At 36.4% G+C, this 27,356-nt stretch overlaps 1 protein-coding gene across 6 annotated transcripts in view; it reads right to left on the bottom strand.

Annotated features, from left to right (window-relative positions):
- Nucleotides 1–23,051, bottom strand: part of ETV1 (ETS variant 1) — an 89,768-nt gene extending 66,717 nt beyond the window's left edge. The window contains exons 1-5 of one of the 6 annotated variants that reach the window (XM_003782716.2): nt 22,951–23,051; nt 22,405–22,536; nt 21,523–21,610; nt 20,114–20,161; nt 10,868–10,921 (exon numbers count right to left, since the gene is read on the bottom strand). In XM_003782716.2, coding sequence (XP_003782764.1) covers nt 10,868–10,921; nt 20,114–20,161; nt 21,523–21,610; nt 22,405–22,449 — 235 coding nt within the window. In that variant the 5' untranslated portion in view covers nt 22,450–22,536; nt 22,951–23,051. Of the gene's footprint in view, nt 1–10,867; nt 10,922–19,593; nt 19,891–20,113; nt 20,162–21,522; nt 21,611–22,404; nt 22,537–22,950 lie in introns of those variants that run through there. The other 5 variants (XM_012812331.2, XM_012812336.2, XM_012812346.1 and 2 more) reach the window with 5 other exon arrangements.
- Nucleotides 23,052–27,356: the final 4,305 nt, after the last annotated feature.

The following is a 27,356-nucleotide window of genomic DNA, read 5'->3' on the forward strand; positions in this document are numbered from 1 at the left end:
GAACATTTACTACCACATTGGGAACTCCATGAATGCTACTCATCGACTGGCATGATTACTAATAACTCTGCTGAGGTTGCTCCTACTGCTGACCTCATTGCCCAAATCCTTCCTCTCGTCCAGCGAGGAAAATATGCCATGTCTAAAATTTTTCTGTAGTGACAACCTGTGCATAAACAATGCAAATGCACGATGTTATCATAAACATCTAATTCTGAATAAATACATCTTTGAGGCAGAGAAATACAAGCACTGTAGCCTTGACAAGGATTGGGGACAATTCTATCTTGCTTTCCTAAAGGTCTAGCTCAAGTGAATTCACAGAACATAGTTCTTCTACTCAAAGATTTTCCTGGTCTCTTAATCCATCATAACTTGGTAGGAAAAAATTTCAGATACTCTCAATGTCCTGCATAAGAAATATTCTTCGTTAGTCAAGTAGATTTTTCTTTTTCAGGGCAGAAACAGCTTTGAGCCTTTTCCCAATAGTCTGAGTCGTGGCTGTGAGAAAGGAAGATCCCCATAAACCACACAAGTGTGAGCTGGAGATCTGAACTATGCAATTTCAGTCATCACGGGCCTTAGTTATTTGATTATTTTATGCCCTGGTTTCCTCTTTATGTAAAATGGGAGCATTATCAAGTTATTTCAGAGTATTTCTCCTAAATAGAGATTGAGAAATACAGTGTGAGATAGGAGTATGAAACAATATTTGTTAGAGGGCTATAATCTGATAGCTGAGATTTAGCTCTCATGTTACATAAATGCAAACAGCTTTCCATTAAACCTCAAAGAAAAATGGAACAGAGGAAAATTAAAGCCAGTATTTGCATTAGATTTCAAACAATTCAAACCACCTGTGCTTGACTATGTTAAAAATATTCTAAATACTCAAGAAGCTATTCATCCAATTCAATTCAAAACTCAATGAATACATCCAACATGTGACTCATACAAATAGGAGTAGAACATGACTCATCCTCTGCAAGCCAATCCAAACAGGGTTGAAATTAGGATGCAGATAGAACATTTATTGTAGCGGTTCTCAATCTGTGGGGTTGAGACCCCTTTGTAACAATGAAAATACATCATGGCATTAGGAAAGTTGAGAACCACTGATTTACTGGCACATGAAGCTGTTATTTCTAAGATAATAAAAAAATAAGTGCAATCTAAAAGTTAATTGTGCTTTTTTTTTTTTTTTTGAGACAGAGTCTCATTCCATTGCCTGGGTAGAGTGCTGTGGCATCACAGCTCACACAGCAAACTCAAACCCAACCCATTCTCTTGGGTCAGCCTTCTGAGTAGCTGGGACTACAGGCACCTAATACAATGTCTGGCTAATTTTCTCTTTTTCTTTCTTTTTTTATAGTAGAGACAAAGTCTTACTCTTCCTCAGGCTGGTCTCGAACTCCTAAGCTCAAGTGATACACTAGCCTCAGCCTCTCAGAGTGCTAAGATTATAGGTGTGAGGTACCACACCCAACCTAAGTGAATCTTAAAAAAAGAATATATTAACAAGGGGAGTCAGACGATATTTCTGCATATAGCAGCAATTAACATGAAAGTACCTAATTTTAAAAAAGGCATATGGTATTCTTCTTAGATCCCTGACAAAGGAATTTAGCATAGACCAAAGTGGTGTGAATACAGATAAGATAGTCACCATTCACTGGCAATCCAGTGACCACACCTGTGGATGGAGTGCATTTTGTGGAAATAAACATAAAATCAAAGAGATAAAACCTAAGCACATTTTCTTCAGAATTTAACAGATCAGAGTCTAAATACACAATGCTTATGCATGGCCACTGACCTTCATACGATTTCACAGCACTCAACATGGGACAGTACAATTTGGTTTATCAGTTACATGCTGTAGGAATATAAGCTCCATAATAGCAGAGATATTTTTCTGGTTTGTTCACCCCCAGGGAACAGAAATACCAGGACCTAAAACAGAGTCTGGCACATAATAGGGACTCAAAACATATTTGTTGAATGCAAAAACTTGTAGAGTTTTAGAAACCTACTTAACATCTGAACAGACGACAACTGTACAGAAGTATGAAGTCAGTAAATACATAATTTATTAAATTAAACTCGTGTGTAAAATAAGAATGTTACTGTTAAGACTTGTCATTCATATTTAAAATCATAAAAATAAAGATAATGGATATGGATCTCATTTAAAAGAATGTATTCATGTCAATTTTGCAAGCACAAATGTGAATTCAAGAATTTCCTACAATAAGAGATAAAAGAGCCATCACATTCAAACCTCTCTTGCAGGATCCAAAGGTTACTCATAACTGGACTGTAAAGCCAACAACTAGGAGTAACTATGAAACAAATCTGTGTATATTTTAATAATGTCACATTTATAGCAAAAGAAAAAATAACCTACCTTCTTTGCTAAACCCTAAATTGCAGTAAGATTCAAAGGGCTATGTACAAAACCATTTTGAAAAATACTTTTCTTATCTTATCACTTAATCAGACACCACATAAACAGAATTTTTCATCTAGTCATTCCTGATAATTGAGTTCTTGAGTTAACACCACCCTTAGCTACTGTGAGGGATATAATGCTTGTTGGGATATAATTCATTTGACATAAAAAGCCAACAACATCAAACCAACATTTTTACTTTAGGACAAAATCTAATAACAGGCTGAAGCAAATGCTTTGTGCACCTGAAGTATTTGTTGTCATAAAAAGAAAAAAAAGAAAAAATAATGACATAAATAAAAATAACAAACACTAAACATGTAAGTATGACATAAAGGTCCACATATACCAGTTTAGCTCACATTATTGGTTCTATCTCATTTCAAGAAAGTTACATAATATATGAAGTCACAGTCCCAAAATACATTTATTTCCATGACTGCTTTAGTTTCAGATACTAATAAATGGAGTTTTTATACTTTTATGCATCATGATGTCTTTGTGTATGTATATAAATTTAAAATCATGAACAAGAAATATATTTGGTTCTGCAATAATTTTCCTCATCCCTTAGAGTTTTTCAATATGTATTTCTGAGTTATACACATAATAAGTCCAGTGACTGCCTAACTGCATACTGATTTAATGTGGGGTAAGTTTCAACCAAAGATAGTATGGATCACTTTTCTCAAAGTAATTTGTTACTAATATAGGTAAGTGAGAAAAAAATATTTGTTAACAAGCTTCCTTTTAGCTGTTTCAGAATTCAATTTCTAGACTAGGTTGCTACCCTAAGGGCAAAATAAAAGGATAAGTAAAATAAGACAGAAAAAGCCAAAGACGTGGGTTGAGATGCAGACTTTTAGCATTCAGCTATTACGGAACAGCAAACCCCAGTTCTGCAGGGTTTTAAGTTTTGCTTTGTCTTTTGATTTTCACTCTGGCATGAAGTCTGACCTATTTACATTAACAAAGATGAACTGATCAAACCAAAGCATTGAAAAGTAGCCAGTAGAGCATATCTTCTAAGAGGGAAGACTGATGAAATTGTCTACCTGTAAGAAAATCATCCTTAATAGTCATTTCAACCGACACATTACTCCCCCACTAATGATAGTTTTTATAAAGTCCACTTTTAAATTCAAGTATACATTCATGGTTAGAGCTTATCCTTTCTCTCTTGGGTAAGGAAAAAGTGTCACAGAATCACAACGTGGCCTGAATCTGAGAGGTTTATTATCCTGTCAACTTACAGATGAGTAAAACTTAAGTGACATAACCCAAGAGCTATGATTTAGATTTTGTTTCTTTTATTGCACTTGATAAAATTCCTGGGAAGTTATCCTAAAACAAAAGTTCTGACCAGATGAAGCCTATTTTTAACTAGATTTCTATTTTGATTTGCAAAATGTATTCCTTGTGAAACAATCGAGCTCCAAACCAAAGTTTTGCCTTGCTGCAAAGGTGACTGCTGGGCTGTGTAACAGACACAGACATATCTTCATCAGTGGAAAAGCAGATCACCTGATGACCTTCCCTACAAAGGGTAAAGCCATCAGTGTCTTGGTCCTCTGTAATCAGCCATGGGCAGAGTTACAATCTAGTAGTTATGCTTCTAAACTAGAAGTTATTCCAGTGTAACAGAGATCTACAATCAGCAATGATTTTCTTATACCTAAAAGGGAGAGAAAATAGAGAATAATCTTTCTAGCAAAAATGAGTAAGAAAAGAAACTTTTTAGAAATATCATTTTTAGGGTGGTGCCTGTGGCTCAGTAAGTAGGATGCTGGCCCCATATACTGAGGGTGGCGGGTTCAAACTCAGCCCCAGCCAAATTGCAACAACAACAAAAAAATACCCGGGCATTTTGGCAGGAGCCTGTAGTCCCAGCTACTCAGGAGGCGAAGGCAAGAAAATCACCTAAGCCCAGGAGTTGGAGGTTGCTGTCAGCTGTGACGCCACAGCACTCTACCAAGGGCAATAAAGTAATAAAGTGAGACTCTGTCTCTTAAAAAAAAGAAAAAAAAGAAATATCATTTTATATAAACTTTATTTTTTAATTTCCTAATATAGTTACACAATGAGATAATATATTATGTACATAAAAAATTATTTTTTAATTTTATTTGAAATTTTTAAAAAATTTTTTGCCTCTATTATATAATGAATATGTGTAAAAATAGCAGGGTCTATCTTACAATTTAAGTGCAAAAGAATGATACTGCTGTCTTTATTTCACAGCTAAGTAAATGACAGGATAAGCAAAATGTGTAACCTTGTGTTCTGTGGAAGGAAGGCCTGCATCAGAATCATCTAATAGCTCCTTGGAGATTTGAGAGCCCAATTCTAGATCTAAAATGTCAAACTCTTGCAGGATAGGAAATATGAAGCTTCCTTGGAACAAGCCTCCCAATGATTCTCATTCATGGTCTGAATAGCATTACTGGACTCAAGTAGAATTACACAGCTGATGACTGGCAGTAAAATAATTAAAAGCCACCCAAAATGTTTATGTATCTTCACAGGCAAATAGATAAAATCAAAAGCTGATAAAACAAACAAACAAACAAAAACCATGCAGTTTCATTATCAAGCACATTATTTAGTACAGGAGACAAGGAAAGGCAGGGGGCGGGGTGCATAGACTACTAGTCTATACAGGAATGGGGAAAATCGTATTTGTGTTTTTTTTCCTACTCTAGGAAAAGACTGCATTAATGAAACATATAAACTGTTAAAAAGAAAAGAGAAGCAAAAGACAGGCAAACAAAGCAACAGGAAAAAGCATACACAAATGAAACAGAAGCTTCACAGACAAGCTGTGGCTGAGATCTCAGGCGTACTACCTGGAGTGGGAAAGCACGTGACTATCCTTGAAATGAATAGTTGGAGTATGACTATGGTGACATGCAAAAACATGCTTCAAAGCATGCTTTAGAGATGGAAATGAAACATAGAAACAAACTTAAGTTCTTAAATCTCAGAAATACCAATTCTTCTTTGAGTATTTGTGTGCTCTTTTTGGTAACCGAGACAGTCTTCCTGACCAATCATATCTAAAAACATCATCAGTCAAAAAAGTTTTCAAAATTAGCAATAAAAAACAAACTTAACTATAAAGCATTCACTGTGTGTGTGGAAAGAAACAAAATGTGGGAAGGCAGATGAGTAGAAAGGCAGAAAATTAAGAAAAGTCATAAGCAGAACTTTGCAGTCTCCCACAAGCACATCTTAACATAGTTAATTATTCAGTCAGAGTCTACATAGACCTATCTGACTCCAGTTTTTTAAGAAGTAGATTCACAATATGTTAAAGTATTTTTTCACTTTCACTATGAAAAAAAGTCAAAATCCTAGTCTTTAAAAAAAATTTCTAAGAAAACAAAATATAGCTGTGATTTTCATTTGCTCAAGTGTCACCCTGGTAATAGTGGCTTTAAATGGTTGAGTCTCACACACTGGTTTGTCTTGATTAACTTCAGAATGCACCCTAATATCATATTATAAATGTCAGATACAACACAGACGTTACCAAAGATTTACTTTCATAAATATGTTAGAATCAAAGTTATTATGATTCCTTTAATAACATCATTCTAATTGACTAACATTCCAGGGTGTCTTCCTGAGTGTAAGAGGAAAGAGTAGAGTCACAAGGATGCTGTCGGGAATTGTACAAGATCCTGTCTGTATTCCTGGGAGCATTGTGGGGAGAATGTGAAAATGTGAATCTGAACATCATCTATCAACCATGTGAATCACTAGAAAGAAAAGACTGAAATGAACTAATGTAACCAAAAGAAAACAAATAGCCATCCAAACAGCACTTAAGTGTTATGAAGAATACAATGAAAGGTGGGGGACTAAAAGGCATGAATAAGTAAATTAAAAGTATATGATTAAAAATATAAGATTATTGATATAACTGAACTTACATCTACAAAAATGCAATTTATACACAAATTTGTATCTACTTCAAAAAGATATGGCTCATCTAAGTTTGAAATACTCTTCAATTTCTCTTTCCTAATGTGATATACTTCTATTTTTTCCAGACTATAGCTTATCCTGAAATGATCCTATTTTTTCCAGCAAATGTCATTTATGAAAAGAATGATTGCTAAGAAACAAACAATTTGTTAAAACCATGTAATTGTTTCTTTTAGCCTTCATTCAATTCCTGGCATGGACTTATAGGAAATTGTTTGTTTTCATTCATTTTTAATGCCTAAACTTGCTTCAATGTTTAGCATTGTCCAAAGTTTAGCAAACTATTGTGTAACATCATTGGACTCCACATTCCGATTTGAAATATTTTGTAAGTAAAAATAAAGAATGCTCAGGAAAATGTTTAGAGAGTTCCCAAGTGTTGTGGTTTAATCTCATTATCATCATTTTTGGCTGCTTTCTTCTCTACTCTTGTGCTTCTATTTAAACAGGCTACAGTCGATGTGAGTTCTATAATCCAGTGTTGAGCAGAATTTAGATGTTCATTCTCCTAACCTTTATTTACTAAAGGACTAAAGCAATAAAAGCAAAAACAGAAGCATCTTATTTCATTGGGGCATGCAAGGAAATCTAATTATTCTCATTTGAAAAAATAGCCCTGTAGAATTTATAGACGGGCCACACAGGGAGGATGGAGTTTCTATTTCTAGACATAGGAGCCCTCTGATCCCACAACGCAGCCCCAAACAGACAAGAAGACCTTTTGTATTATACATTTTAGAGCCCATATAACTTCTCAATTCCAATATTTGATAACCTTCTCCATCCAGAGATCCTCCTTACAATCTAATCTTCATGCCCTGCTCCTCTTTTTAAATCAATTCCCTCTTGTTCTCTCTTCAGTGAAGACTGAAATTAGTGGGTCACCATATGAACGATAATCTTTCATGTACATGAAAACTTGAAATTAAATTAAACACATCTCCACTTTAGGTTTCTTTTACAATTGGTGGTTTACTTGCCAGTCTCAAAGCCTTATTTTTTATTATTTTTTATTAAATCATAACTGTGTACATCAATTCAATCATGGGGTACAGTGTGCTGATTTTATATACAATTTGAAATATTTTTATCAAACTGGTTACCATAGCCTTCACGGAAAGCCTTATTTTTTAAATTGTTGGTATTCACTAATTTATTAAAACTTCGCCATTCTCAAAACATTTGGCTAAACTTTCATGGTTTCAGCAAGTTTCTCCAGAATGAGACTATGCTGTTTCAAGGCATGATCATGTTTCTACCTTTAGAAGGAAATTAAGACGGTGAGGGAGGAAATATGTGCTAAGAAGATGATCATGAATACAAAGACACTTTTACCTATCATGTTTCTATGCTACGCAAGGCATGCTCAATGTGACATGCTCCCTGAATCCTCAGGAAGTTCACAGTCTTATCTAACACACATATGCACCTAAAAAACATAATAAATCCAATATACAAGATGCTGGAGAGTGCAGTTAACTCTGTAGGACAGACAAGGGAGCAAGAAAAGCCTAGAAAGACTTTAATGTAGTGAAGTCTAAGCCGAGTCTCAAATAAGGAGCTTCAACACACTGCAAAGCAGAAGTGAAAACTTTCAAAGCAAAATGACCACATGAGAGGGCAAAGGTCAATCTGTTTTGAGAACTAACAAAAAGTGCAGAGACCAGGAAAGGGCAGCATGCTGGAACAGCAAGAGTTAAACCTGAAAAGGTGGCCAGGGCCCAGGTTACAGAGCAATTTTTTATACAGCTAAAGAATTAGGACTTTGTCCTGTAGGAAGGCCAAGGTGAAAATAAACGAGGCCAGACAGCAGTTGCGTTCATGCCGCAAAGAGTGAACTGGAAGGAAGGAAAAAATCAAAGACAAGAAAAGCCAATCAAAAGGCTGATCCAAAGTTCAGCCAAGGGAGAATGTGGCTGTGAACTAAAGCAGTGAAATAGAATGGAGGAGAGGTCATGACATTAGGATATTTTTGAAAGGTAGAATCAACATCTTGGTTAGCAATTGCAGGTTTATGGTGAAGAAGTGAGGGGAAGAGGATAAATCACAGGTTTGCAGCTTGCAGGGTGCTACCACTGACTTGGAAAGGGAGCAGGAGAAGTAGAAGAGCAATGTCAGGAAGAGTCATTACTTCAGCATTGGCCCTGCTGACTGCAAACTGTCTGTGAAGCACCGTAGTGAAGCCTGGGGTTAGTGTGCAAATGGTGTTTTATGGCAATGCAGCTAAAGGCTCAAGAAGAGAGTCCAGAGATGTTGCCTTTTTCTAATGCAGTGGTCATCAGGTGAGAACACCCGGTAAACAGGTGTGGGGGGAGACCAAGGTTGGAGATAAGCACAGGGGAGACATCACTGCTTTTCAGAACTGTGCTGAACAACACAGCAGCCAAAAGCCACACACGTCTACATTTAAAATAATTAAAAGTAAATGCAGCGAAAACCTCACTTCTTCGCTGCCATTAGCCACATGTCATACTTTCAATGGCCAATGTAGTTAGTGCCTGCTGTACTGGGCAGCACAGACGTAGGCAATTTCCGTCAACACAGAAAGTTCTATGAGAACGTGCAGGCATGAAGCATGTAAAATAAGAGGAAAGATTTGGAGGCAGAAACCCAAGGGAAGAAGAGGAGTGAAGGACGAGTGGAGTGAGAAGGAGTCTTCACAGAAGTAAAACAAGAAAGGGGGTGAGTAGAATCACAGCAGTGTGGCTAACAGAAGACACAGAATACACAAAAATAAGAAAAGAGGAAAAGAAGTTAAAAAATTACCTCTAGGTAGCCTATTTTACACTGACCTTCGGTATAGTATTGGAATTGTCATCAGTTTCTTCAGATGTAAAATGACTCAATGAGACTCATGCTTTCAGAGGACAGGTTTAGCTTTTCGAAAGAATTCAGGTGCCCCACAGGATGGGAAATGTTAGAAATACGACCATTTTCTTCCCACATTCTAATCAAGAAGGAAAGGTCCTGCCTACACATCTTAGCTTTGTCCTTCTGGGAGTATTTCTAAGGGTCTCTGATTAAGGTTGTATCCCTGCCGAATATGTTTCTCAAAAGTATATGTCAAATACCTGGACTCAGGCATCAAATAGCACACAACGTTCTCTTCTAAAGCTGATAAGAGTGGGTTACTAGGAACTGGAGGTGGGGGAATGGAAAGTTACTGTTAAAGGGACACAGTTTCAGTTTGGGGATGATGAAAATGTTCTGGAAGTCTAAAATGTTCTTTAAGTCTAACACTGTTCTGTTTTAGACTTAAAAATGTCTAAAATGGTAAATTTTATGGCATGTGTACTTTATCACAATATTTTTTTGAGTCATGCTGAACTACAACATAACGTCGGAGAGAATCTATACAATACCTTTCACAACCGTCTATAACTAGGAAATCTAAGATACGAAACATAAATATTGAAAACACTGCCCACAAACTTCTGTTGCTTGAAGTAATATAGGTATTTGTATTAGGCTTATGATATTAAGGTATGGAAATAAGGGTTTGCTAAGTTGTAAGGTGGTAAGCATCTCTTGTTACTGTTGGTATTGCCTTCTCTGCTACTGACAAAGGTCTGACAAAAGTGAAACAAGTTAGAGCTTTAAATGTCGCTGAGAGAGAAAAAAAAGGCATTAGGCTAGTTTCATAATCAAGATGGCATTTATAACCTTTTCCTTACTATTTGCTCCTCAGGTCAATAGTCGCAGTTAGCTGGTAGAATGGCGAAGTATAAATATCAGCAATAAACCCCCAGGCAACCATGTTTGTACAGGCTAAACGCTCATTCTGCGATTAAAGAAGGGTGAGTATCCCATGAATCACCCCTTATGCATTCTCTGACAGTTAGGGGAACGCAGGAGGGACCTTAAGAGAAGCCAATTTCTCTTTCCAGCGGTGTTATTGCAACCAGGAAGCAGAAAATTTCGAGCTAAAAATTGAAATCAAAGCAGGTGATACTTTACCAATGTAAAATCATACAATAAGCCAATGAATGTTTGGTCCAGAATTATTTATAAATTATACAAGAACAACAGATAGAGATTTTAACTCTGTCTCCCATCAACATCCAGACTTTTCCTTGTGGGCATATTGGCAAACTGGAAGTAACACTTGCACATTCATGATCACATCCTGTTTCCTTTCCAAAGATATTTACCAAATACAAAGAACAGGACTGTCTTTTAACCAAATCAAATCTTCCTTGCCTACCGTGGAAGCTCAGCTCAGATATCAGGATACAAAGATTCTGCTCAAAATAGAGGGATTCTGCTGATGTTACAACCTGACAAATCAAATCATCTCATGATCGTAAGCTGAAAAGGTGCTGGCCCAACGCAAGAACAGACACTAGAGATGGAAACCAATCAAAGAGAAGGAAAGAAGGAAGAAAGACAAAGAAAAATAGAAGAGATGGCTCATACTATACTTACAACTTTCAGCCTGATAGTCTGGCACAAACTGCTCATCATTGTCAGGTACCTGAGCTGAAGAAGAAAAAAAAAAAATTAAAAAAAAATTAAGAGAGAAACTGCCAAGGCATAAGGAATGTCAAGCAAAATCTGTCAAGGTCTTTTTAGGCTGTGATCAAACCCATGATTATTTGCCAATGAGCTCCTATTTAAAATGGTATCGACGGCGCTGCTTAGAAGGGGAAACAGGAGGGATCACTGATGTCAACTACAAAACATATATATGTCAGAAATAGGACGATGGCAGGTGTCGTCCCTCCAAATTTCTTTCACCTGACAGATGGAAATAGAAGCAAAATGAAAGCTCCAGGATTTCTATTTCATGCAGAGTTGTTTTTTTTCTTTTTTTCACAAAAATAGAGGACAAGGTATTTCAATTCACCCCCTATCATTGCTTAAGCAGTCCCTCTAAATTATCACAATTCTTTTAAGTGATGTACAGTGACCACACATATGCATCTGCTTTCTTAGAAACATCTGCTTTGGGGATATTCCATCTCATGCGAATTATACCATAATTAAAAATGTTTGTGTGTGCCTTTAATTTGCCCAACCTGCTACAAAGTTTTAGAGGAAAGAAATGTCCTCGATTTGGGTTGTATATAATAAAGTAATATATTTCGATAATTATATTCATAATGTTACAAATAAACAAAAACGCCATCTTTTATGCAAAATATTTTCCTGAAGATTGTTCAGCACTTAAAAAAAAAAGAATATCACGGTTTCATCAGTTCTAATGTCAATTGTCTTCCCTACTTTTAGTAAAGAAAAAATACTAAATAACAAGGACTTAATGCATTCAGCAGCAATCAAAACACAAGTGCATTTTTCACTTCTAAAATGTTTCTATCACAGTTTATTAGATGTCAAAATAAATTATTCCAAACTGACAGAATGTTACTAAAATGAATTTTCACAATAACACACAAATACACACACACACACACACACACACACAGACATACTACATAAAATAGAAGTTAGATTACTTTTAATTTGGTAAAAATATAATGAACTATCAACGTAATTAATGTTAGCTATGATCTGATTAGATAGAATTACTTTACTAGTGTCATATAATATTAAAACATTTTTACTAGTCAAATCATATTACAACTAATGTCAATTATTTTTTTTAAATGATCCTAGTCCATATGGAAAATGCTTATTAAAATAAACAGTCTCTGTTGAAAATATTTCAAGGTTAGTATCTGAATGAGTTAAGGAAAAAATCTATATAAAAAGGAATTCTTTATTTAAAAAATTACATAAAAACAAATGTGATAGCTATGGAATTAAGCTTTCTTTGTATCAGTTTATCTAACAGTATTTATTTAAAAAGAAATATTTGGCTGAATAAAAGTTGGGGTACATTATAAAGAGCATAACTATTCAGTGCTAATCTTGCCCTTTGTTAAAATATTCAGTTTGGCATTCAAATGTTTTCTAGTAACTGATTTCTTAACCAATACTTAACCTTTTAAAAAGACACTCTTATCTTCTGCCACCAAATAAAATTCTTAAGCACTTTTCCAAGTTATAACTGATGCTCAGGTGATCAGCCTATACGGAAATTATTTTTCTCTTCATATTCCAATATACCTCATACTGTGGGTAACAACTTAAAAGTCAGCAAACTTCAAACTACAGTTCTATGACATGCTAGTTGTATAATCTGGGGTAAGTTATTGAACCTCTTTGAACTGCAAATACTCATCAGTTTAATAGTGATAATACAGATTTTTGGGTGAGGATTAAATGAAATAGTCAAAACACCATGCCAGCTACTCAAGAAATGTGACTTATTTTTTTCTTTCCAGTCCTCCACCACCCACCCTTTTCTTTCTCCTCATACATAAAAAAGCACTTCAATCATTACAATGCCTGGTTGAATGTCCTTTACTTTTAATAAATTCTATTGAAGAAGGGGGGGAAAAAAAAGAAACAGTTAAAATTGGTACATTAGAATTCTTTCAGCTTATTAACACAGCATATTCTTGCAAACTGTAGTAACATTTTTCTTTTAGATTCTTCGTAAGGGAGGAGTACGCTTTGAGTCTTCACACCAAAAAAAAATTACAAGTGTTTTTAATACATATTTAATAAACAAACGGCAAGGAAACAGATTCAAATACTGCACACTTATCCATAGTATCCACCTTTCGGTTTTCCCTCTAAACCAACAGCTAAACAGATACAACGGCTGAAATGCAAACGTATCAACCACAGCAACTGCTATGCTTTTAAAAAGCCAACATTTAGAAGAATCTAATAAAAATGTAATATCTCTTTACAGGAAGAGTTAAAAATACCTGGTGAATAACAAAAGTAAATTTGTCATTGAATGTGCTGGTATGAATATCCAAAGAGTCAGAATTGTTTTTTATAGTGTCTTAAGACAAATATCCAAATCCATAATACATCGCCAGGGCACCCTAAAAATCACTGATGGGTGTGTGGTTGCGTGTTACAATCTGTGTTTGAAAAAAAAGGCAAAACTTCAGACCTAGAAGAATCCAGAAGTTTTACCTCACAAATACACTGAAAATAGCTGCATACTAACAATTTGTAAAAAGAGTAAGAAAAAGAATTTCTATTTCTGTTCTAACTCCTTAACATACTGAATAAATACTTCACACTTCTGTCTGAACATATTACAGATTTTTAACAAAAAACATATGACTCACATTTTCACAGAAGCTAATCTTTAGAAACTGAATAGACCAAATGAAGCAGCATGCTACTTAAATAGACAAAGGCTTAAGTATACCTCTAATTTCAAGTTAGAGTAAAAGGAAGGCAGTTAACGAAAAACATGAGTTGGAACGAGGCAAGGAAAATATGACAAAGTATTGCCACACTCGTATCATACATTTCCTTTTTTTTTTTTTTTTTTTTTTTCCCTTCAATTCAGAGGAATTCTGTGAAGGAGCAAAACTACAGCTGCCTGAAAATTTGTGGCAAGCCATTCTAACTCCAAAGCCGCAAATTAACAATGGAGGTCAGCCTAAAAAGGATTTTTTTTTTTTTTTTACTACTACCTATTATAAACTATGCTTGAAATGATCACTTTCGGGGGATGAAAATGTTCCTTTACACTGTGTAATTAAAGAGGAAGAGAAAAAGGAAGAAGGGGGAAGGGGAGAAAGTATATACCAACAGCCCAATAGAAGGCTTTCAAGAAGATTATGCATGAGCGTTTTATTGGTAATAGCTGAAGCAGCGCCATCAGTTCACTGCACATTAATAGACAAGTTGCCATCTAGTCTCTGGCTCTCAGCTTTAAAAGGGTGTATCTGCACTCTTAGCTACTTGCTTGGCCTAGATTATTATCTAAAGTATTTATTTTTTTCTTTCTTTTTGCTACCTAGCCATACATATTTTGGGAAAGAAATTCATAAAAACATTAATCATGATGTATACTGTCACAGAATCACCAATTTCTCATTTTCTAAATGTTAATATTTTAAATTTAATAGGCTTTCTCAACTAAGGCTGCCCTGGGGGGTGGGGTGGGCAATTTTAAATAGAGTGTGCCTTTATCGTATTTTTAACTTTCACTTGAAACCATAATACTTACTTAAGAAAAGGTAAGCATTTAAAAATTTTCCAAAGTTGGCTGCGGGCAAGCAAAAAATTCCTTATTCTTACACACTAATTGCCTGTCGGGTTTTCATTTAAAGCGAGGAAGAAAGTAGAAAAAGTACAAGTAAAACAAACATCAAGTATCAAAGGGGTTAATATTTAATTAAAACCAGTTCTATCCACTGTAACAATGACCTGGAGCCAAACAAGGCGGAAGATGTATGAGTCATTCTTTCTGCCCATGAATGAGACAGCTGATCTCCTCAGCTATTCCTCAAGACGAACGAGCAGAACTGGAGCTCTGCCCCCATTCACAAAAACACAGTCCAGCATGAGCCATGTGGCCCAACCACAATCTTTTCATGTCACACCCTTCCAGAGAGCTACAGCAAGTAAACTTGAACTTGCAGTATAAACACACCGATTTTACTGCTCCATCTCGGAGCTCATATCCTTTAAAGGAACGTATTTAAATAAATGACAGCTTTGTATATACAGTATACAGTATCTGTGTATAATAGACACACACACACACACACATACAGGAACATACTCCATCCTGCTTTATAGGGCAACTTGTTACAATAACTTGAATGTACAAAACTAAGGGAGTAAGGAAAGAGAGAAAAAAAGGAGGATGGGAAGACGAAAAGAAGACAAAAAACCATTGAAGAAATGCCTTATTTTTCTGGCCGATTATTCAGATTTTTTTTTTTTTTTTTACCACAAGGATGTTGTAGATTATTGCTGACCTAGGTAGTATTTCTCCTTGCATCAAAGGCTCTGAAGAAAGTTAAATTTTATTTGACATAAAAGTAAAACAGCACGAAAAATCAACCTTTGCACAGTGGTATTCTGTTTAATCCTAAAATGAAGCTACAGGCCATGGAACAAAATAATCATGACTCCACTAAGCCTGGTTTTACACCACATCCGCTTTTAACATTAAAATGATTGCACCCATGTAAAAGCACTAATTAATCCTGAAGTGTAAACATATTTAAACAGGCAAAAAAGGAGACGATTTCCCTAGGACAGAAATGCCTTTAATACTTGATGAAGACGTTCTTTCTGTGTGTTCTAAAAGAAAGGAAACAGTAAAGTTTTAACTGTTTTGAATCTCAAATCAGCTTCAATTTCTAACTAAAAATTGACCTGCAATGACTTGAAACTTTGAGCCAACTAGCTGTTGTTTCTAGTCAGATATTTTCTCTAAAGTTATATTCTAAAATGCAAGACAGTACACATTTCCTATACGTGAACGAGAAAAGCTCAGCTTAGTTCATGTGTTGGGACCCTCTGTATAAACTATTCTATCCTACACCGCATCTAATTTTTTAAAAATTATTTTTCATTTTTAAAAAACTCTTCTGTTTTATAAATAAAACATAGGTGAAAAACATTTATTTAATTACTATGAATATTCAGAAATAAAATACACTTACTCTATCTGCTATCCTTAAATTAAATTCAAATGGATACTTTCTTCCCTATTTTAAACTATTTCCTGGCACAACAAAGAGAGGTGATACCCTCTGTTCCCAACCCTCACAACATGTGAAAAGACTGTTGCTAGATTTTAAGAAATTGTATGGACTTCTGTAAAATAATGCTTAATTCTCAATTCCCGTCATAATTATGTAAACCATTTAAAATAACATCATTTTTAAAGTTTTTACTCCTTAGTCAACTGCACTGGGGTTATGAGCACATATCCATGTTTATGTTCTCTTTAAAAAAGAAAATCAAATCGTAGAATTTTTGAAAACTAAAATGAGTGTATTAGGATTACTGTCTATTGTGGATGACATTCTACACAGTGAGCAATAAAAGCACACACTATTTAAGAAACATGATAAAAAAATGACTTCGAATATAAATTTAGCATCAGCCACTGAAGTGAACTGAGGGGGAAGTAATGACATCTCTGCTTTTAGGTAAACCTGACTATTATTTGAAGGTCACATTACACCAAAAGGAAAAAAAAAACAAAAACCCTTATTTACATGAGGTAACGACCTTGGGTGTAGAAATGTTGGTATTGGAGATAAAACTTTGACTCGAAGTATGGCTGCAGTATTAAACTTGACTTACTACACCACCATTGGAAAACATTTTACCCTAATGACAGGGAGTCACTTTGACTTTTTCCTTAATGTTATTAATGAAAGAGCACCTAAAAGAACATTCTAGACCCACAACAAAGTAACAGTCCAAAGAGGAACTATGTCTTTATATTTGATGTATGCTAAAATTTAGGATGTCTCTTCAAGTTGCATTAGCAGGTAAGCTGTGATAAGCAAATTTGGAAGAAAGCGATCCTTCCTTAATTCGGTTTTTTAAATCTTTCTATTTCTGTCTGACACACACAAGAGGTTCCACTTTGCTATGACTTTTAGGTTGTTAAGAATAAGGCACTGCCATGGTGTTGACAAGATTGATATTTGAACTCATTATTTCACAAGATCAAATAATGATAATTGTCGTCGTTCTGTCAGTAGCAATCTAATTCGAAAGGCAAAGAATCAATAGAGAATGGCACATAGTAAAATTATAAAGTAGCTGGGACAAAATTTACAAAAGGCACATTCTACAATGTTTTTAACTGCTACCGTGGTCACTAAAAACATTAGCTTTTCAATTTTCTTCAGAAAAAGACAATTATTTTATAAGTGGTGGCACAGATGTTAAAAGCCTTTAAACTGCAGTTTGTCAGTATTTGGAAAGTGATAGGAAGTTATATTCTGTAGAAATATATTTCAGAACCCTGTCTCCCTGTATGGAAATTAAATTGAGGGAGAATGCAAGTGTATTTTTAGAGAACTCTTTAGTGACTTGAAAACACTGGTTACATCCCCACCCTCAAATAGTCCTGCCTGAACTATTCCAACTTCCCCTCAGAGAGAAAAGACATTTCATAATCCATAATAATTTACCCAGGACTAATCCATATATTGAACTCTGGGTCAGATTTATAAAAATCCTTACAGCAAAAACCAAATTAAACATGCTAAGATAGATCATTTTCCAAGTATTCAGGGACTTTTATAATTTTTTTTTTTAAAACATGACTCTCGTGTTACACATTATAACTAACTTGACTCTCATGTCCAATAAAATTTTTAGACCTATTTAACTTCCCAGTGGGATTCTAACTCATGGGAGAAACTTGGTTAATTGCCAATGATCTTTTTTAAAAGGGTCAAAATGTCTTAAAATTCCATGGTCACTTTCTTGGCTATGGAGCATTGTAAAAAGAAATATGTAAACGGTTTGCCATTTGCCAATTTGGCAATGTTTTAATTTCTGGATGGTCTGGAGGACATAAATGGACAAATCCAGCTACAAATAAACTAGGGTAATTTTTGGACCTCTTTTTAGCTAATATTGTTCAAGACATCAGGTAAGTCAAGGTAAAATGTTAGTTCAAAATAATATATTTATATTTAATTGTTACATGCAAAAATAAATGTGGATTCTATTAACAAGCATTGAAAAAATACACCTAAGATCTCATACCATCACATTAGCAACTTTTTGCTTATGATTAGATAAATTAATATAAACTACTTTTAAAATACTCAAATTATTCTAAAATACAATCTTATCCATAGTTTGTAAATAAGAGCCTACCTAGATATTCAGTGAAACACTTACAATTAACTCTTGAACTTATAATTTAGCTTATGAATTCTCATCTAAGTAGAAGTCTCCATTTCTCCAAACACGTCTGTAATTTTCTAGGTTTATTTTATGTAAAATTAAATCATCAGATTTACATTATTTATGTGAATAATCCTAGGTAAAACTATTCTCTGCAGAGTTTTTAAAAAATAAACTTGGTTAAATTATTCACTCAACAGAGATCTAAGACACAAAACAAGTCAAAAGTAAAAAAAAAAAAAAAAAAAATTACCAAAACTGATTATAAAATGGTAAGAGTCTGTCACAGATTCCACATTTTAAAATTCCAGAAACAGAGTTGCTATGCACATTCAAAATCTGCCAGCAAGTGCACTGATTTGGAATCAATGAGATTTAAACATCTTAAGAACCAACAAACCTTCCAGAACAATTAAAATACAAAGTTTAAGTTATTTTGAATAAGCGAATACATTTCTTCATAAATATAATGTCCTCACAACTTTTGACTTTGCAAAACTAATAGAAAAAGTTAATACAAAAACTTCTGTGCAAATTTTTCATGAGAAAGTTATGTTGGAATATAAGGCTTATGTTGCAATAATAAGTAATCTATTGCAATAAGTTTCATTTGCAGAGACAAGCAAAATGACCTTTAAATATAACCAAAGCTTTCACTAATACTTACCGGTCATTAAAATACAAATACAATCACCCTTTCCAAGGACTATTAGGAAAGCAATTAAAGTCAAAAGATTCATAAAGACTGTAAAAGCTCTTTGGAGCTTTCGAATATCAGCAAAACAAAGAAACTTATTTTACATGCTAACACCAACTTGATCAACTGCATTCAAGACCACCAGATAAAAAACATCGGGCAGCCTCAAAATAACTACTGCACCTGGGTTCCATTTAAGGAGACCCTCTCTCTCCTTTTAACCGTCTTAAAAATCTGATTCAAAACTTGCATGTTTCTCATACAAAATGAACACAAATATAACACAATTACACTCAATGTTTAAATATCTACAATTTCCTCTTCATGTTTTCTACAAAGAACAACATAAAATTAACATTTCACATTTTTAATACCAAATCCACAGAAAAATTTCAGATTATGGAAGCCCACAAAAGACCCTCAATATTAGGCATTTCTGAAGTTGCATAAAGCTTTACTGAAGCAGTATCTCACTATTCCTTTAAACAAAGTTGCCCATAATAAAAGGTATAATAGATTGTACCACAAAATTTTGTCAAAAAATAGCCCAAAATAAAAGAAATGACTTTCAATTTCTCCTTACTATATTAAATAAATTCGAATAAAAGTGATAAAATAGCAAAGGTTAACTTCAACAAACATTACACAAATAGTAACACATATAAAACGTTTTAAAAATCCTCAGATCCCCCACAGATTTCTTTTAAACCCATAGATTTCCTAAGTATTGGATACACACCTAACGTTCTGTGTTGTGAGCAAGGTGGAAAGAAGACACTTGCACTTAAATCTTGAAGCATCCCGTCCTGATGAACCCAGAGAAACTAATTTCTGCCATCAGAAAAGTCCTCCACCAGAACACCAAATAATGATATGCGCTGCTCTAAAGGAAACAGCAAGCCAGCCGGGTTCTGGCTCTAGGAGGTCTCTGGAGGTACAATAATATAAACCTGATCAATTGCAATTAAAATCTGAACAGAGGCTTAGAACTTGAAGTCTTGGTGCATTAGTTCTTGCCAAAAGCAGATGTGATTGTGAGCTGGAAGCAATTTCTCCTGGTAATTTGTGATGACACTGGGTAGTACAGCCCCAGAGTCCCCAAAGACAAACTCATCAGAGGCTCTAATGTATGCATGACACATGAGGTGGCTCTTTTAGAGCTCAATTAATTGGGCTGAACATTAAGACAGCAAGTTCAGGACTTTTTTTTTCCCCCTTCCAAAGCCACTTTCCCCCTCTTTATAGCAATTTTGCCTTACCTTCTGCAAGCCATGTTTCCTGCAATTGACTTAGATCTTGAAAGAGTTCTAAAAAACAAATCAAAGACATAAACATAAGATTCACAGATCTTTAGTTTTCATTAAACAGAAATGAAATTGGTATTAAATATCAACTTAATTTGACAAGAGAAAATCAATATAAGACCATAGGATTCATAACTTAAATATCTCAACAATACTGCCTACTTTTGATGCATACTCATAAAGCAACACTTTTAAGAAAAATTCAAGTAAATAATAAAGTCGATCATCATTTCTGCCTCCTTTTTAATAAATGGTTTAATAAATAAGCTTGGGGACACCAACCAACACACCCAAAAAGGCTGGGATGAAGGTGTGCCTATTCAGAGTAACCTTTCTTAAACATTTTCTTCTCTTGCTAAAATAATAGTAGGAGACAGATTAGAAAAACTGAAAAGGATTTTATTAATATCTTCTGGATCCTACATAAAAGATGTAACGCTACATGGTATAATTTTCAAAGTACTATGTTTTCAAGTTTAAGGGGTCGAAACTAAAAGAAACTACCTAAAATACAAGTTTTTAGAGGAAAATTTCTACACGAGTAGGTTTACAAAAGTCAAAGATTGATAATTCTTTGACACCAGCTCATTATCAAGTCCAAAACTGTGTATTGTCATGTGGGGGAGAGAAGGAGTGTCCAATAAACATGAAGATTTGAGGAAGTCTCACAATTCAGCATACCTAATTAAAACTGCAACTGAACTTGGAGAATTAAAGATAAATATATTAAGTTTTTATGAAGGCCTCCATATGGCTGAAATAATTTACAGTATATTGTCCTCCAACCAACAGATCATAGAATCTGCAACCTAATTTCTCAAATTATATTGTAATTATTAATTAGGCCTTAACTATATTTCTCTGAACACTTTAAGGTCTCCAAACAAGATATTATGACCTCATAAAATGGTCATCAAAATTACCTATAAAAATTATGATAATGGTATATGGTTGAAGTGTAAAGGGAATGGGAAATCAATCATTAATGCTGTTTAACTTGATGTAAACAGTGTACATAGTTGATGAACTTGCCCTACCGTGTTGGACATTTTTAAATTGTTATCTTAGTGTATGGGATTAGTTACATGCCACATGGACAATGATATTTAAACACAAAAGAACAATTAAAAGAAGGATGTTACTGTTACATTTTTATTTCCTTCTTCCATTAGTTTGTGACAGGACCATAAAATATTCTCTAGTGCAAACTGTCACATTATGTAAATTGCTCCAAGTAAATGTCTTAGTTAAATTCAGTAATTTCAACAGTTTATTATTTTTAACATAAGAGGGAAGTGTTCTTTTTCTTTATGAGGGTAGAGTGCAGGTAAAGAGTTGGGATTCAGCCCCAGATCAAACCTCACCTTCTGAATCATGAGCCAGATCTCTGTTAATGAATTTTCTTTTCCTGACATTTGTTGGTTTCTCGTTACAATTTCTCCCACGCTGACTCTACAAAGGGAAAGATAAAATCCTTTAAATTTGTAAACCTCAGATGTCACACACACACACACACACACGCATACATAAGTCTACTGGATCCTCTTTCTAACTGAAAAATAAAAGTCCATACTATCAATTCTAATATTCACTTTCTGCATTTATTACACAGTAAAGGCTTATGCTGAGAATTTAGCAGCCAGGGAGAGTGGTTTCCCAGTACCGATCCTAACACACGACTATTTATCAGTCATACAGTCATGGTATCTCAGCATCAAAACAACATTAAGCATTACACTTAAAGTTGTTCATAGGCTAGACTAATGTTAGATTAAAATACAGTGGATTTTATTCTCTTTAGGACAGCCCTCCCCCCCGAAAAGCAGAAAGAGAGGAGAAATGGGGAAAAAATAGAAGATGAGGGAGGAAAAAAGAAACAAAAACACCCTATATAAACAAAAAGCGTCAGCATTTGTCTCAACTTCATTCTTTTCAATGTGGCAGACAAACCCAGCCAAAAACTTTGAGTGCAGCAGCTGCTGCTGCCCTCCATCTCCTCTTCCACTCATCTTGGGCACTTTAATCAGAAAAAGGGGTCTTAAAAACAAAACTATGCCTTATCCAAATCACTGAAAGGTAAGCTCATTTTGAAGACTGGGCTTCTAGAAGCAGAGTCGCCCTACAGTGGCAACAAAGCAGATAAGTATCTGCAATCCCAACCCCCTTGCCCCCTCCCTTCTCCTTTTCCCTCCCCACCCCCGTCGGAGTCAAGTTTATAAACAGCAACTTTCAAACTGATCACTCACATTGGTGACCATGTAAGGCACTTGCTGGTCATAAAATCCATCCATTCTGCTGCTCTTCGCAAATCTCAGCTCAGTACTTTATATTTTGAGCATTTAGCTGCAGATTTCTTCGGGATCTGGACTTCTATCAACCTAGAGGGGAACAAGATGGCTTTTAGGCTTAAAAAAAAAATCATGAATGAAGCTCTTGAATTTGCATAGCTAATTACCCTCCGACAGTCCCATTCACAAAAATAACCCTCCCTACACCGCCTCCTTCACCTGGATCCGAGAGAGTTCACAATTTACATATTTTCGGTAGTAGCAAAAATCCGAACAAGAGGCGATGTATTTATTTACACTCTCGATGCTTCCCTGCGCGGTCGGTGTACCCCAGGCAGCTCAGATTCGCAAACGTGTGCAAAACTAGCAATGGCGATCAACGAGACTTGCTTTGCACCTAACGGGACTAAAGAGACGGAGATACCTCTTTCATAAGGATAGTTTTTGCGACCCACAACCATGCAATTATCTGGAGAGACATAAAAAGTTGCTGGAAAGACCCACCTGAAGGCCACGCTAGGCGAACGGCTGCAAAAAACTCCCTCCAAATTTAATAAAAACATTAATTATTGCCCAGCACTTCCCCTTGGAAGCCGAAAGCGCCTCTGACAGAGCTCAATTCGGTGGTTTTTCCTCTACTTCTCCTCCAGGGGCCTCCAATCCAAACTGATGGATCGCTGCCTCCCATTGGTTCCGCGTCTCTTTCACAAGATCAGATTTCGGGCTGTCAATCAGGCGGCTCGCTGCCCCTGCCCGCGGGTCTCCCTCGCCCCTCTGTCCTAGCCGGTGCGCGACTGACAGGCGCAGGGTCCGCAGCCTGGAAACGCCACGAAGGAAATCGACTTCCTCCCTAACCCGCGGCTTATGGTTAAGGCGCCTGGAGATACTGAAACCATGTGTATCGAGTCGCCACTTCTCTTTACTGGTGTGCTTGGTCCACTCTTGGGCTGATTGCCTTAAAGCCCTGTTGTGAGGTTCAGTTTCAGGGACCAAAGCGCGATCCACAGAGCTCTCACCTGCCCACTCTCCCGCCACCCAGGACCTCTACCCCCTCCATTCGGACCTGGACAACAGGGAACCGAACGCGCGCTCTCTCGGTCTCTCTCTCTCTCTCGCTTTCTCTCTCCATACCCATTCTCACTAAGCTTTTGGCCCAAGTTCTTTTCCCGTTTTTCAGCATCCATCACCACCTTATGGATCATGGTTTATGGATCATGGTTTATCAAAACATTTAACAGCCGAGTTCAACTAAAATTCTATCCTATCGTTCTTGGGTCAGGAAAATAAAGTGTCTATTAGGAAAGCTGAGGTTGTGTTGAGAAGTGGAAGAAATATAGAGCAATCAAGGTGAGAAAAAGTGTATCAGCCGATTTTGTCCCGACCTATGCACTGGGAGAAGGAACTTAAGTGCTCCGCGGAGGTGGGGAAAGGGAGGGAGCGGACCGAGGGGCTCGGATATCCCAGGGACCCGCACGTTTCCTGAGCTTTTGTTGTGTATACACAGAGGCGGAGGGTGTCACTTACTGTAGTTGACGCTTTCACTTCCTCTCCAGCTTTTAAAAAGCTGGAGCCCGAGGTTGGGGACGCGCGGGGAGAGGGCTCGAATTTCAAGAACAATGACTAGGACGTTAAGGAGTGAGAGCAGTGTCTCTGAAACCACTTATCCTGACCTTGCTATGGAGCTTGGAACCATAAAGCGTCACTCAAGAATCCATGGTCCAACCCGCGATGGGAGGCCGCGGGGATGGGACCAGGGGCGCATTGGCGTTGAAATTCACTTTTGGTTCTGGCAGTGACCAGAGCTAATGGCCAAATCCCGTTTCCAGCAGCCGCTCCGCCTGTTGGGAAACGTGCTCTATCTCTCAATTTCTTTTTGGAAGTTTCCTTCCTTAAATGCAATATGGAGACGCATTAAAATGGAGTGTAAGCGAGCGCACAACACTCAACTCCGGGCCCAAAGAGGAGGAGAAAGATCTGTATCAAAAACAAAAAACCACATGTATCACAGGAGAAACAACCAATAACTGTGGACAGCAAGGACACAAACCGTGCGTTCTCTGAAAGTAGTAAATCAGAGTTCACAGCGCGCGCACCTACAGGCAGGCATTTTGAGCGGGAACTGTATTATAACCCGGGTCAGGGAGGGGTTCCGGGCGCAGCTTGGCCCCCAAGACTGGAACAGTGAGGCTCTTCGGTATTTTCTGAGGGTGCAACCAGGCGTAAAGCCAATAACAAAGGTGTCCCACCACCCTGCACTCCTGGGATAACACATCTCCAATAATCAGAGCAACAGTTTCCAAAGACTTTCCCTGAAGCCGGAGCCGGACGGGTATCCAGGGTAACCATGAGGGGCGGAGCTTAGGGTTAGGTCCCCGCGAGGTTCGCCCAGCAACCAATAACAAACTGTGAAATCCCAGCCCATTGTTGTTTATTGCTGACCCCGCAGCGCTCCGCTACGAGATTGGCTGTTTTCTGGAAGGGGGCGGAGTTCCGCCCCCCTCTTCAGCCACCTTTCGGCTCCATTCACAAAATTCCTGCCTTTCTTGGTCACGTGGTTGGGGGCGTGGAGGGGTAAGGGAAATGACACAACAAAGGCCCAATTCCCAAACCGCAAAACTTTTTCTGCCTCGCTACCTCCGCTTTGTCTCGTCGCTGAAACAAATACTACATGTGAAAGGGCAAAGGAGCTTTGGGCTTGGGAGTAGTAACGAGATAACAAAAAAAAGTTAAGTTCGAAATTAAAGGCATGCTCTAATGGGGATAATTCCAGGGTGCACCACCTACGAGAAAAGCTGTGCAAAAAAATAAGAGAATTGAGAATGGGGAGAAAGGAAGCCTAGGAACTACTGCTGGCTGCTTCCTCCGGTCTTGTTGAAGCTGCAGAAGGATTTTAGTTTTCTCCTGTAACGTTCTGTAATGTTCATTTCTACTTTGATTTATCCCACAGGGTCTTGTTGGTTTTTAAAAGCGTCTTTTAGGAATTTTTCAGGTTTTCGCTGGCCAACAGTTTTAGTTTCCATTTCCAAAGTCCTCGAACTCCTTCTTAGGCCCCCATAACCCCCCCATGACCCTTCTCCCGGCACTCAGGCACTGGGCTACTAAATCTCCGGTTTTACTACGTATTGCAAGGGCTCCAGATTTTCCCTTTTTTGAATGTAATAAATGAACTTATATTTTTCAACTATTTGATGCTCATAGTAACAGAAAATGATGTCATGTAAATAAGCGTCTAGTCTCACTACAGTTTTAAAACAGCATAAAATTTTGTCATAAATGTGTCTCTCTTTGCATGCACACAAGTGAACCAACCTCTTTTCCCTTCCCCAGCTTTTCTGCCCTTCTCTGCATTGACACTTAATGAGACAGTATCGCTTCTGTCCTTTCTGTGTCTTGATACTGAGTTCACTCAGCTTTTAGTGTGGCAGCTGTTTATTTTCTGTGCTTTGCACTGGGAAAAAACCAATAGACCAGTTGCTGAAGTAAGTAGAAGGGCTGAAAATTTGTTTTTCAAAAAATGTTATTGTGGTGGAAAATATCTACAGAAACAGCTGTTCTATCTACAAGGGAGGAACGTAAAAAAAAGTTGCACAAAGTTTCCACTACTTTGGGGAACGTCTTTAAAAATCAGTTTGGCAAATGCCAGTCCTTTTTGAATGGAAAATTTCATTTTGGCAGGATTTCAGGCATAGAATGGCAGAGCAGAGGCCAAGAGGCTTTGACATTTATTTACTTGTATTTTGAAATCCCAATTGGGTTTTGAAATAAGAGTTCTTGAGACAGTGAGTGCCCCCACCCTACACCCCAAAAAGTACATTTTTGAGTTTGGAGAGTTTTTAACTTGTGTATAAAGCTATTTAAATCTTTATAGTTCCTTTGCTCTTGTTTAGTCAAGAAATATAATAATCATTAGTGACTTTTCTGCAGTTAACTTATGGCATCAAGCTGAAAATGCATGTTATTAAAGTGAACTTCTATAAGCAGTTTTAAAAACAGGAAACTAAAAAGGCACTGCTTGTTTTACATAGCTACTATGATTAAAAATAAAATGAAATTTTCTTAAATTTGAGTAGATTATTAAGTAAAATAGAGGCATTATAATTTGTTTTTTTAAATACTATATATTGGCTTGGCGCCTGTAGCACAGTGGTTATGGTGCTAGCCACATACACCCAGGCTGGCAGGTTTGAACCCAACCTGGGCCAACTAAACAACAATGATGACTGCAACAACAACAACAACAACAAATAGCCGTCGCCTGTAGTCCCAGCTACTTGAGCTTTAATGCCACAGCACTTCTACTGAGAGCCACATAGTAAGACTCTGTCTCAAAAATAAATAAATAAATAAATAAATAAAATACTATATACTATGAAAGGCAAATTGTTAAAGACCTGTTTGCACAGAGCTTCATCAAATAGATATGAAAAGGGGAGGCTATTAAATAGCAAAATTAGTTATGTTTTGCCATTCATATGATTGTGTAGGTGGTTATATATTGATTTCTTAGTAGTATCAAGTACATTGGATACTTTTTTCCCCATTCTTGGGATACTTTACTAAGAAGAGAAGAGGAGAGAGAGGGGTGGGGAGTGGGGATATGGGAGAAGGGAGAGTATTCGGGGGGGACCTCACTTAATGTGCGTGATGCAATGGTACATTTCAAAACTATTCTGAAATGAGTATAATTGTGATGGATGTGTTACCTGGTTCAATGTAAACATTTCACATTGTATATCAAAACAGCATCCTGAACTCCATAAATGCATCAACGTACAAAGTTATGATTTAATAAAAAATAATTAATTATTTAAAAATAAATAAATAGCAAAATTAGCAAAGGAAATGAACAAGTGAAAATAATTCTAAAGGAACATATCTAGCCCTAAAAGAATGATGAAATAAAATCAATA

The sequence above is a fragment of the Otolemur garnettii genome, unplaced genomic scaffold (genome assembly GCF_000181295.1).
Source record: "Otolemur garnettii isolate 467f Iridium unplaced genomic scaffold, OtoGar3 scaffold00005, whole genome shotgun sequence".
Taxonomy (NCBI): Eukaryota; Metazoa; Chordata; class Mammalia; order Primates; family Galagidae; genus Otolemur; species Otolemur garnettii.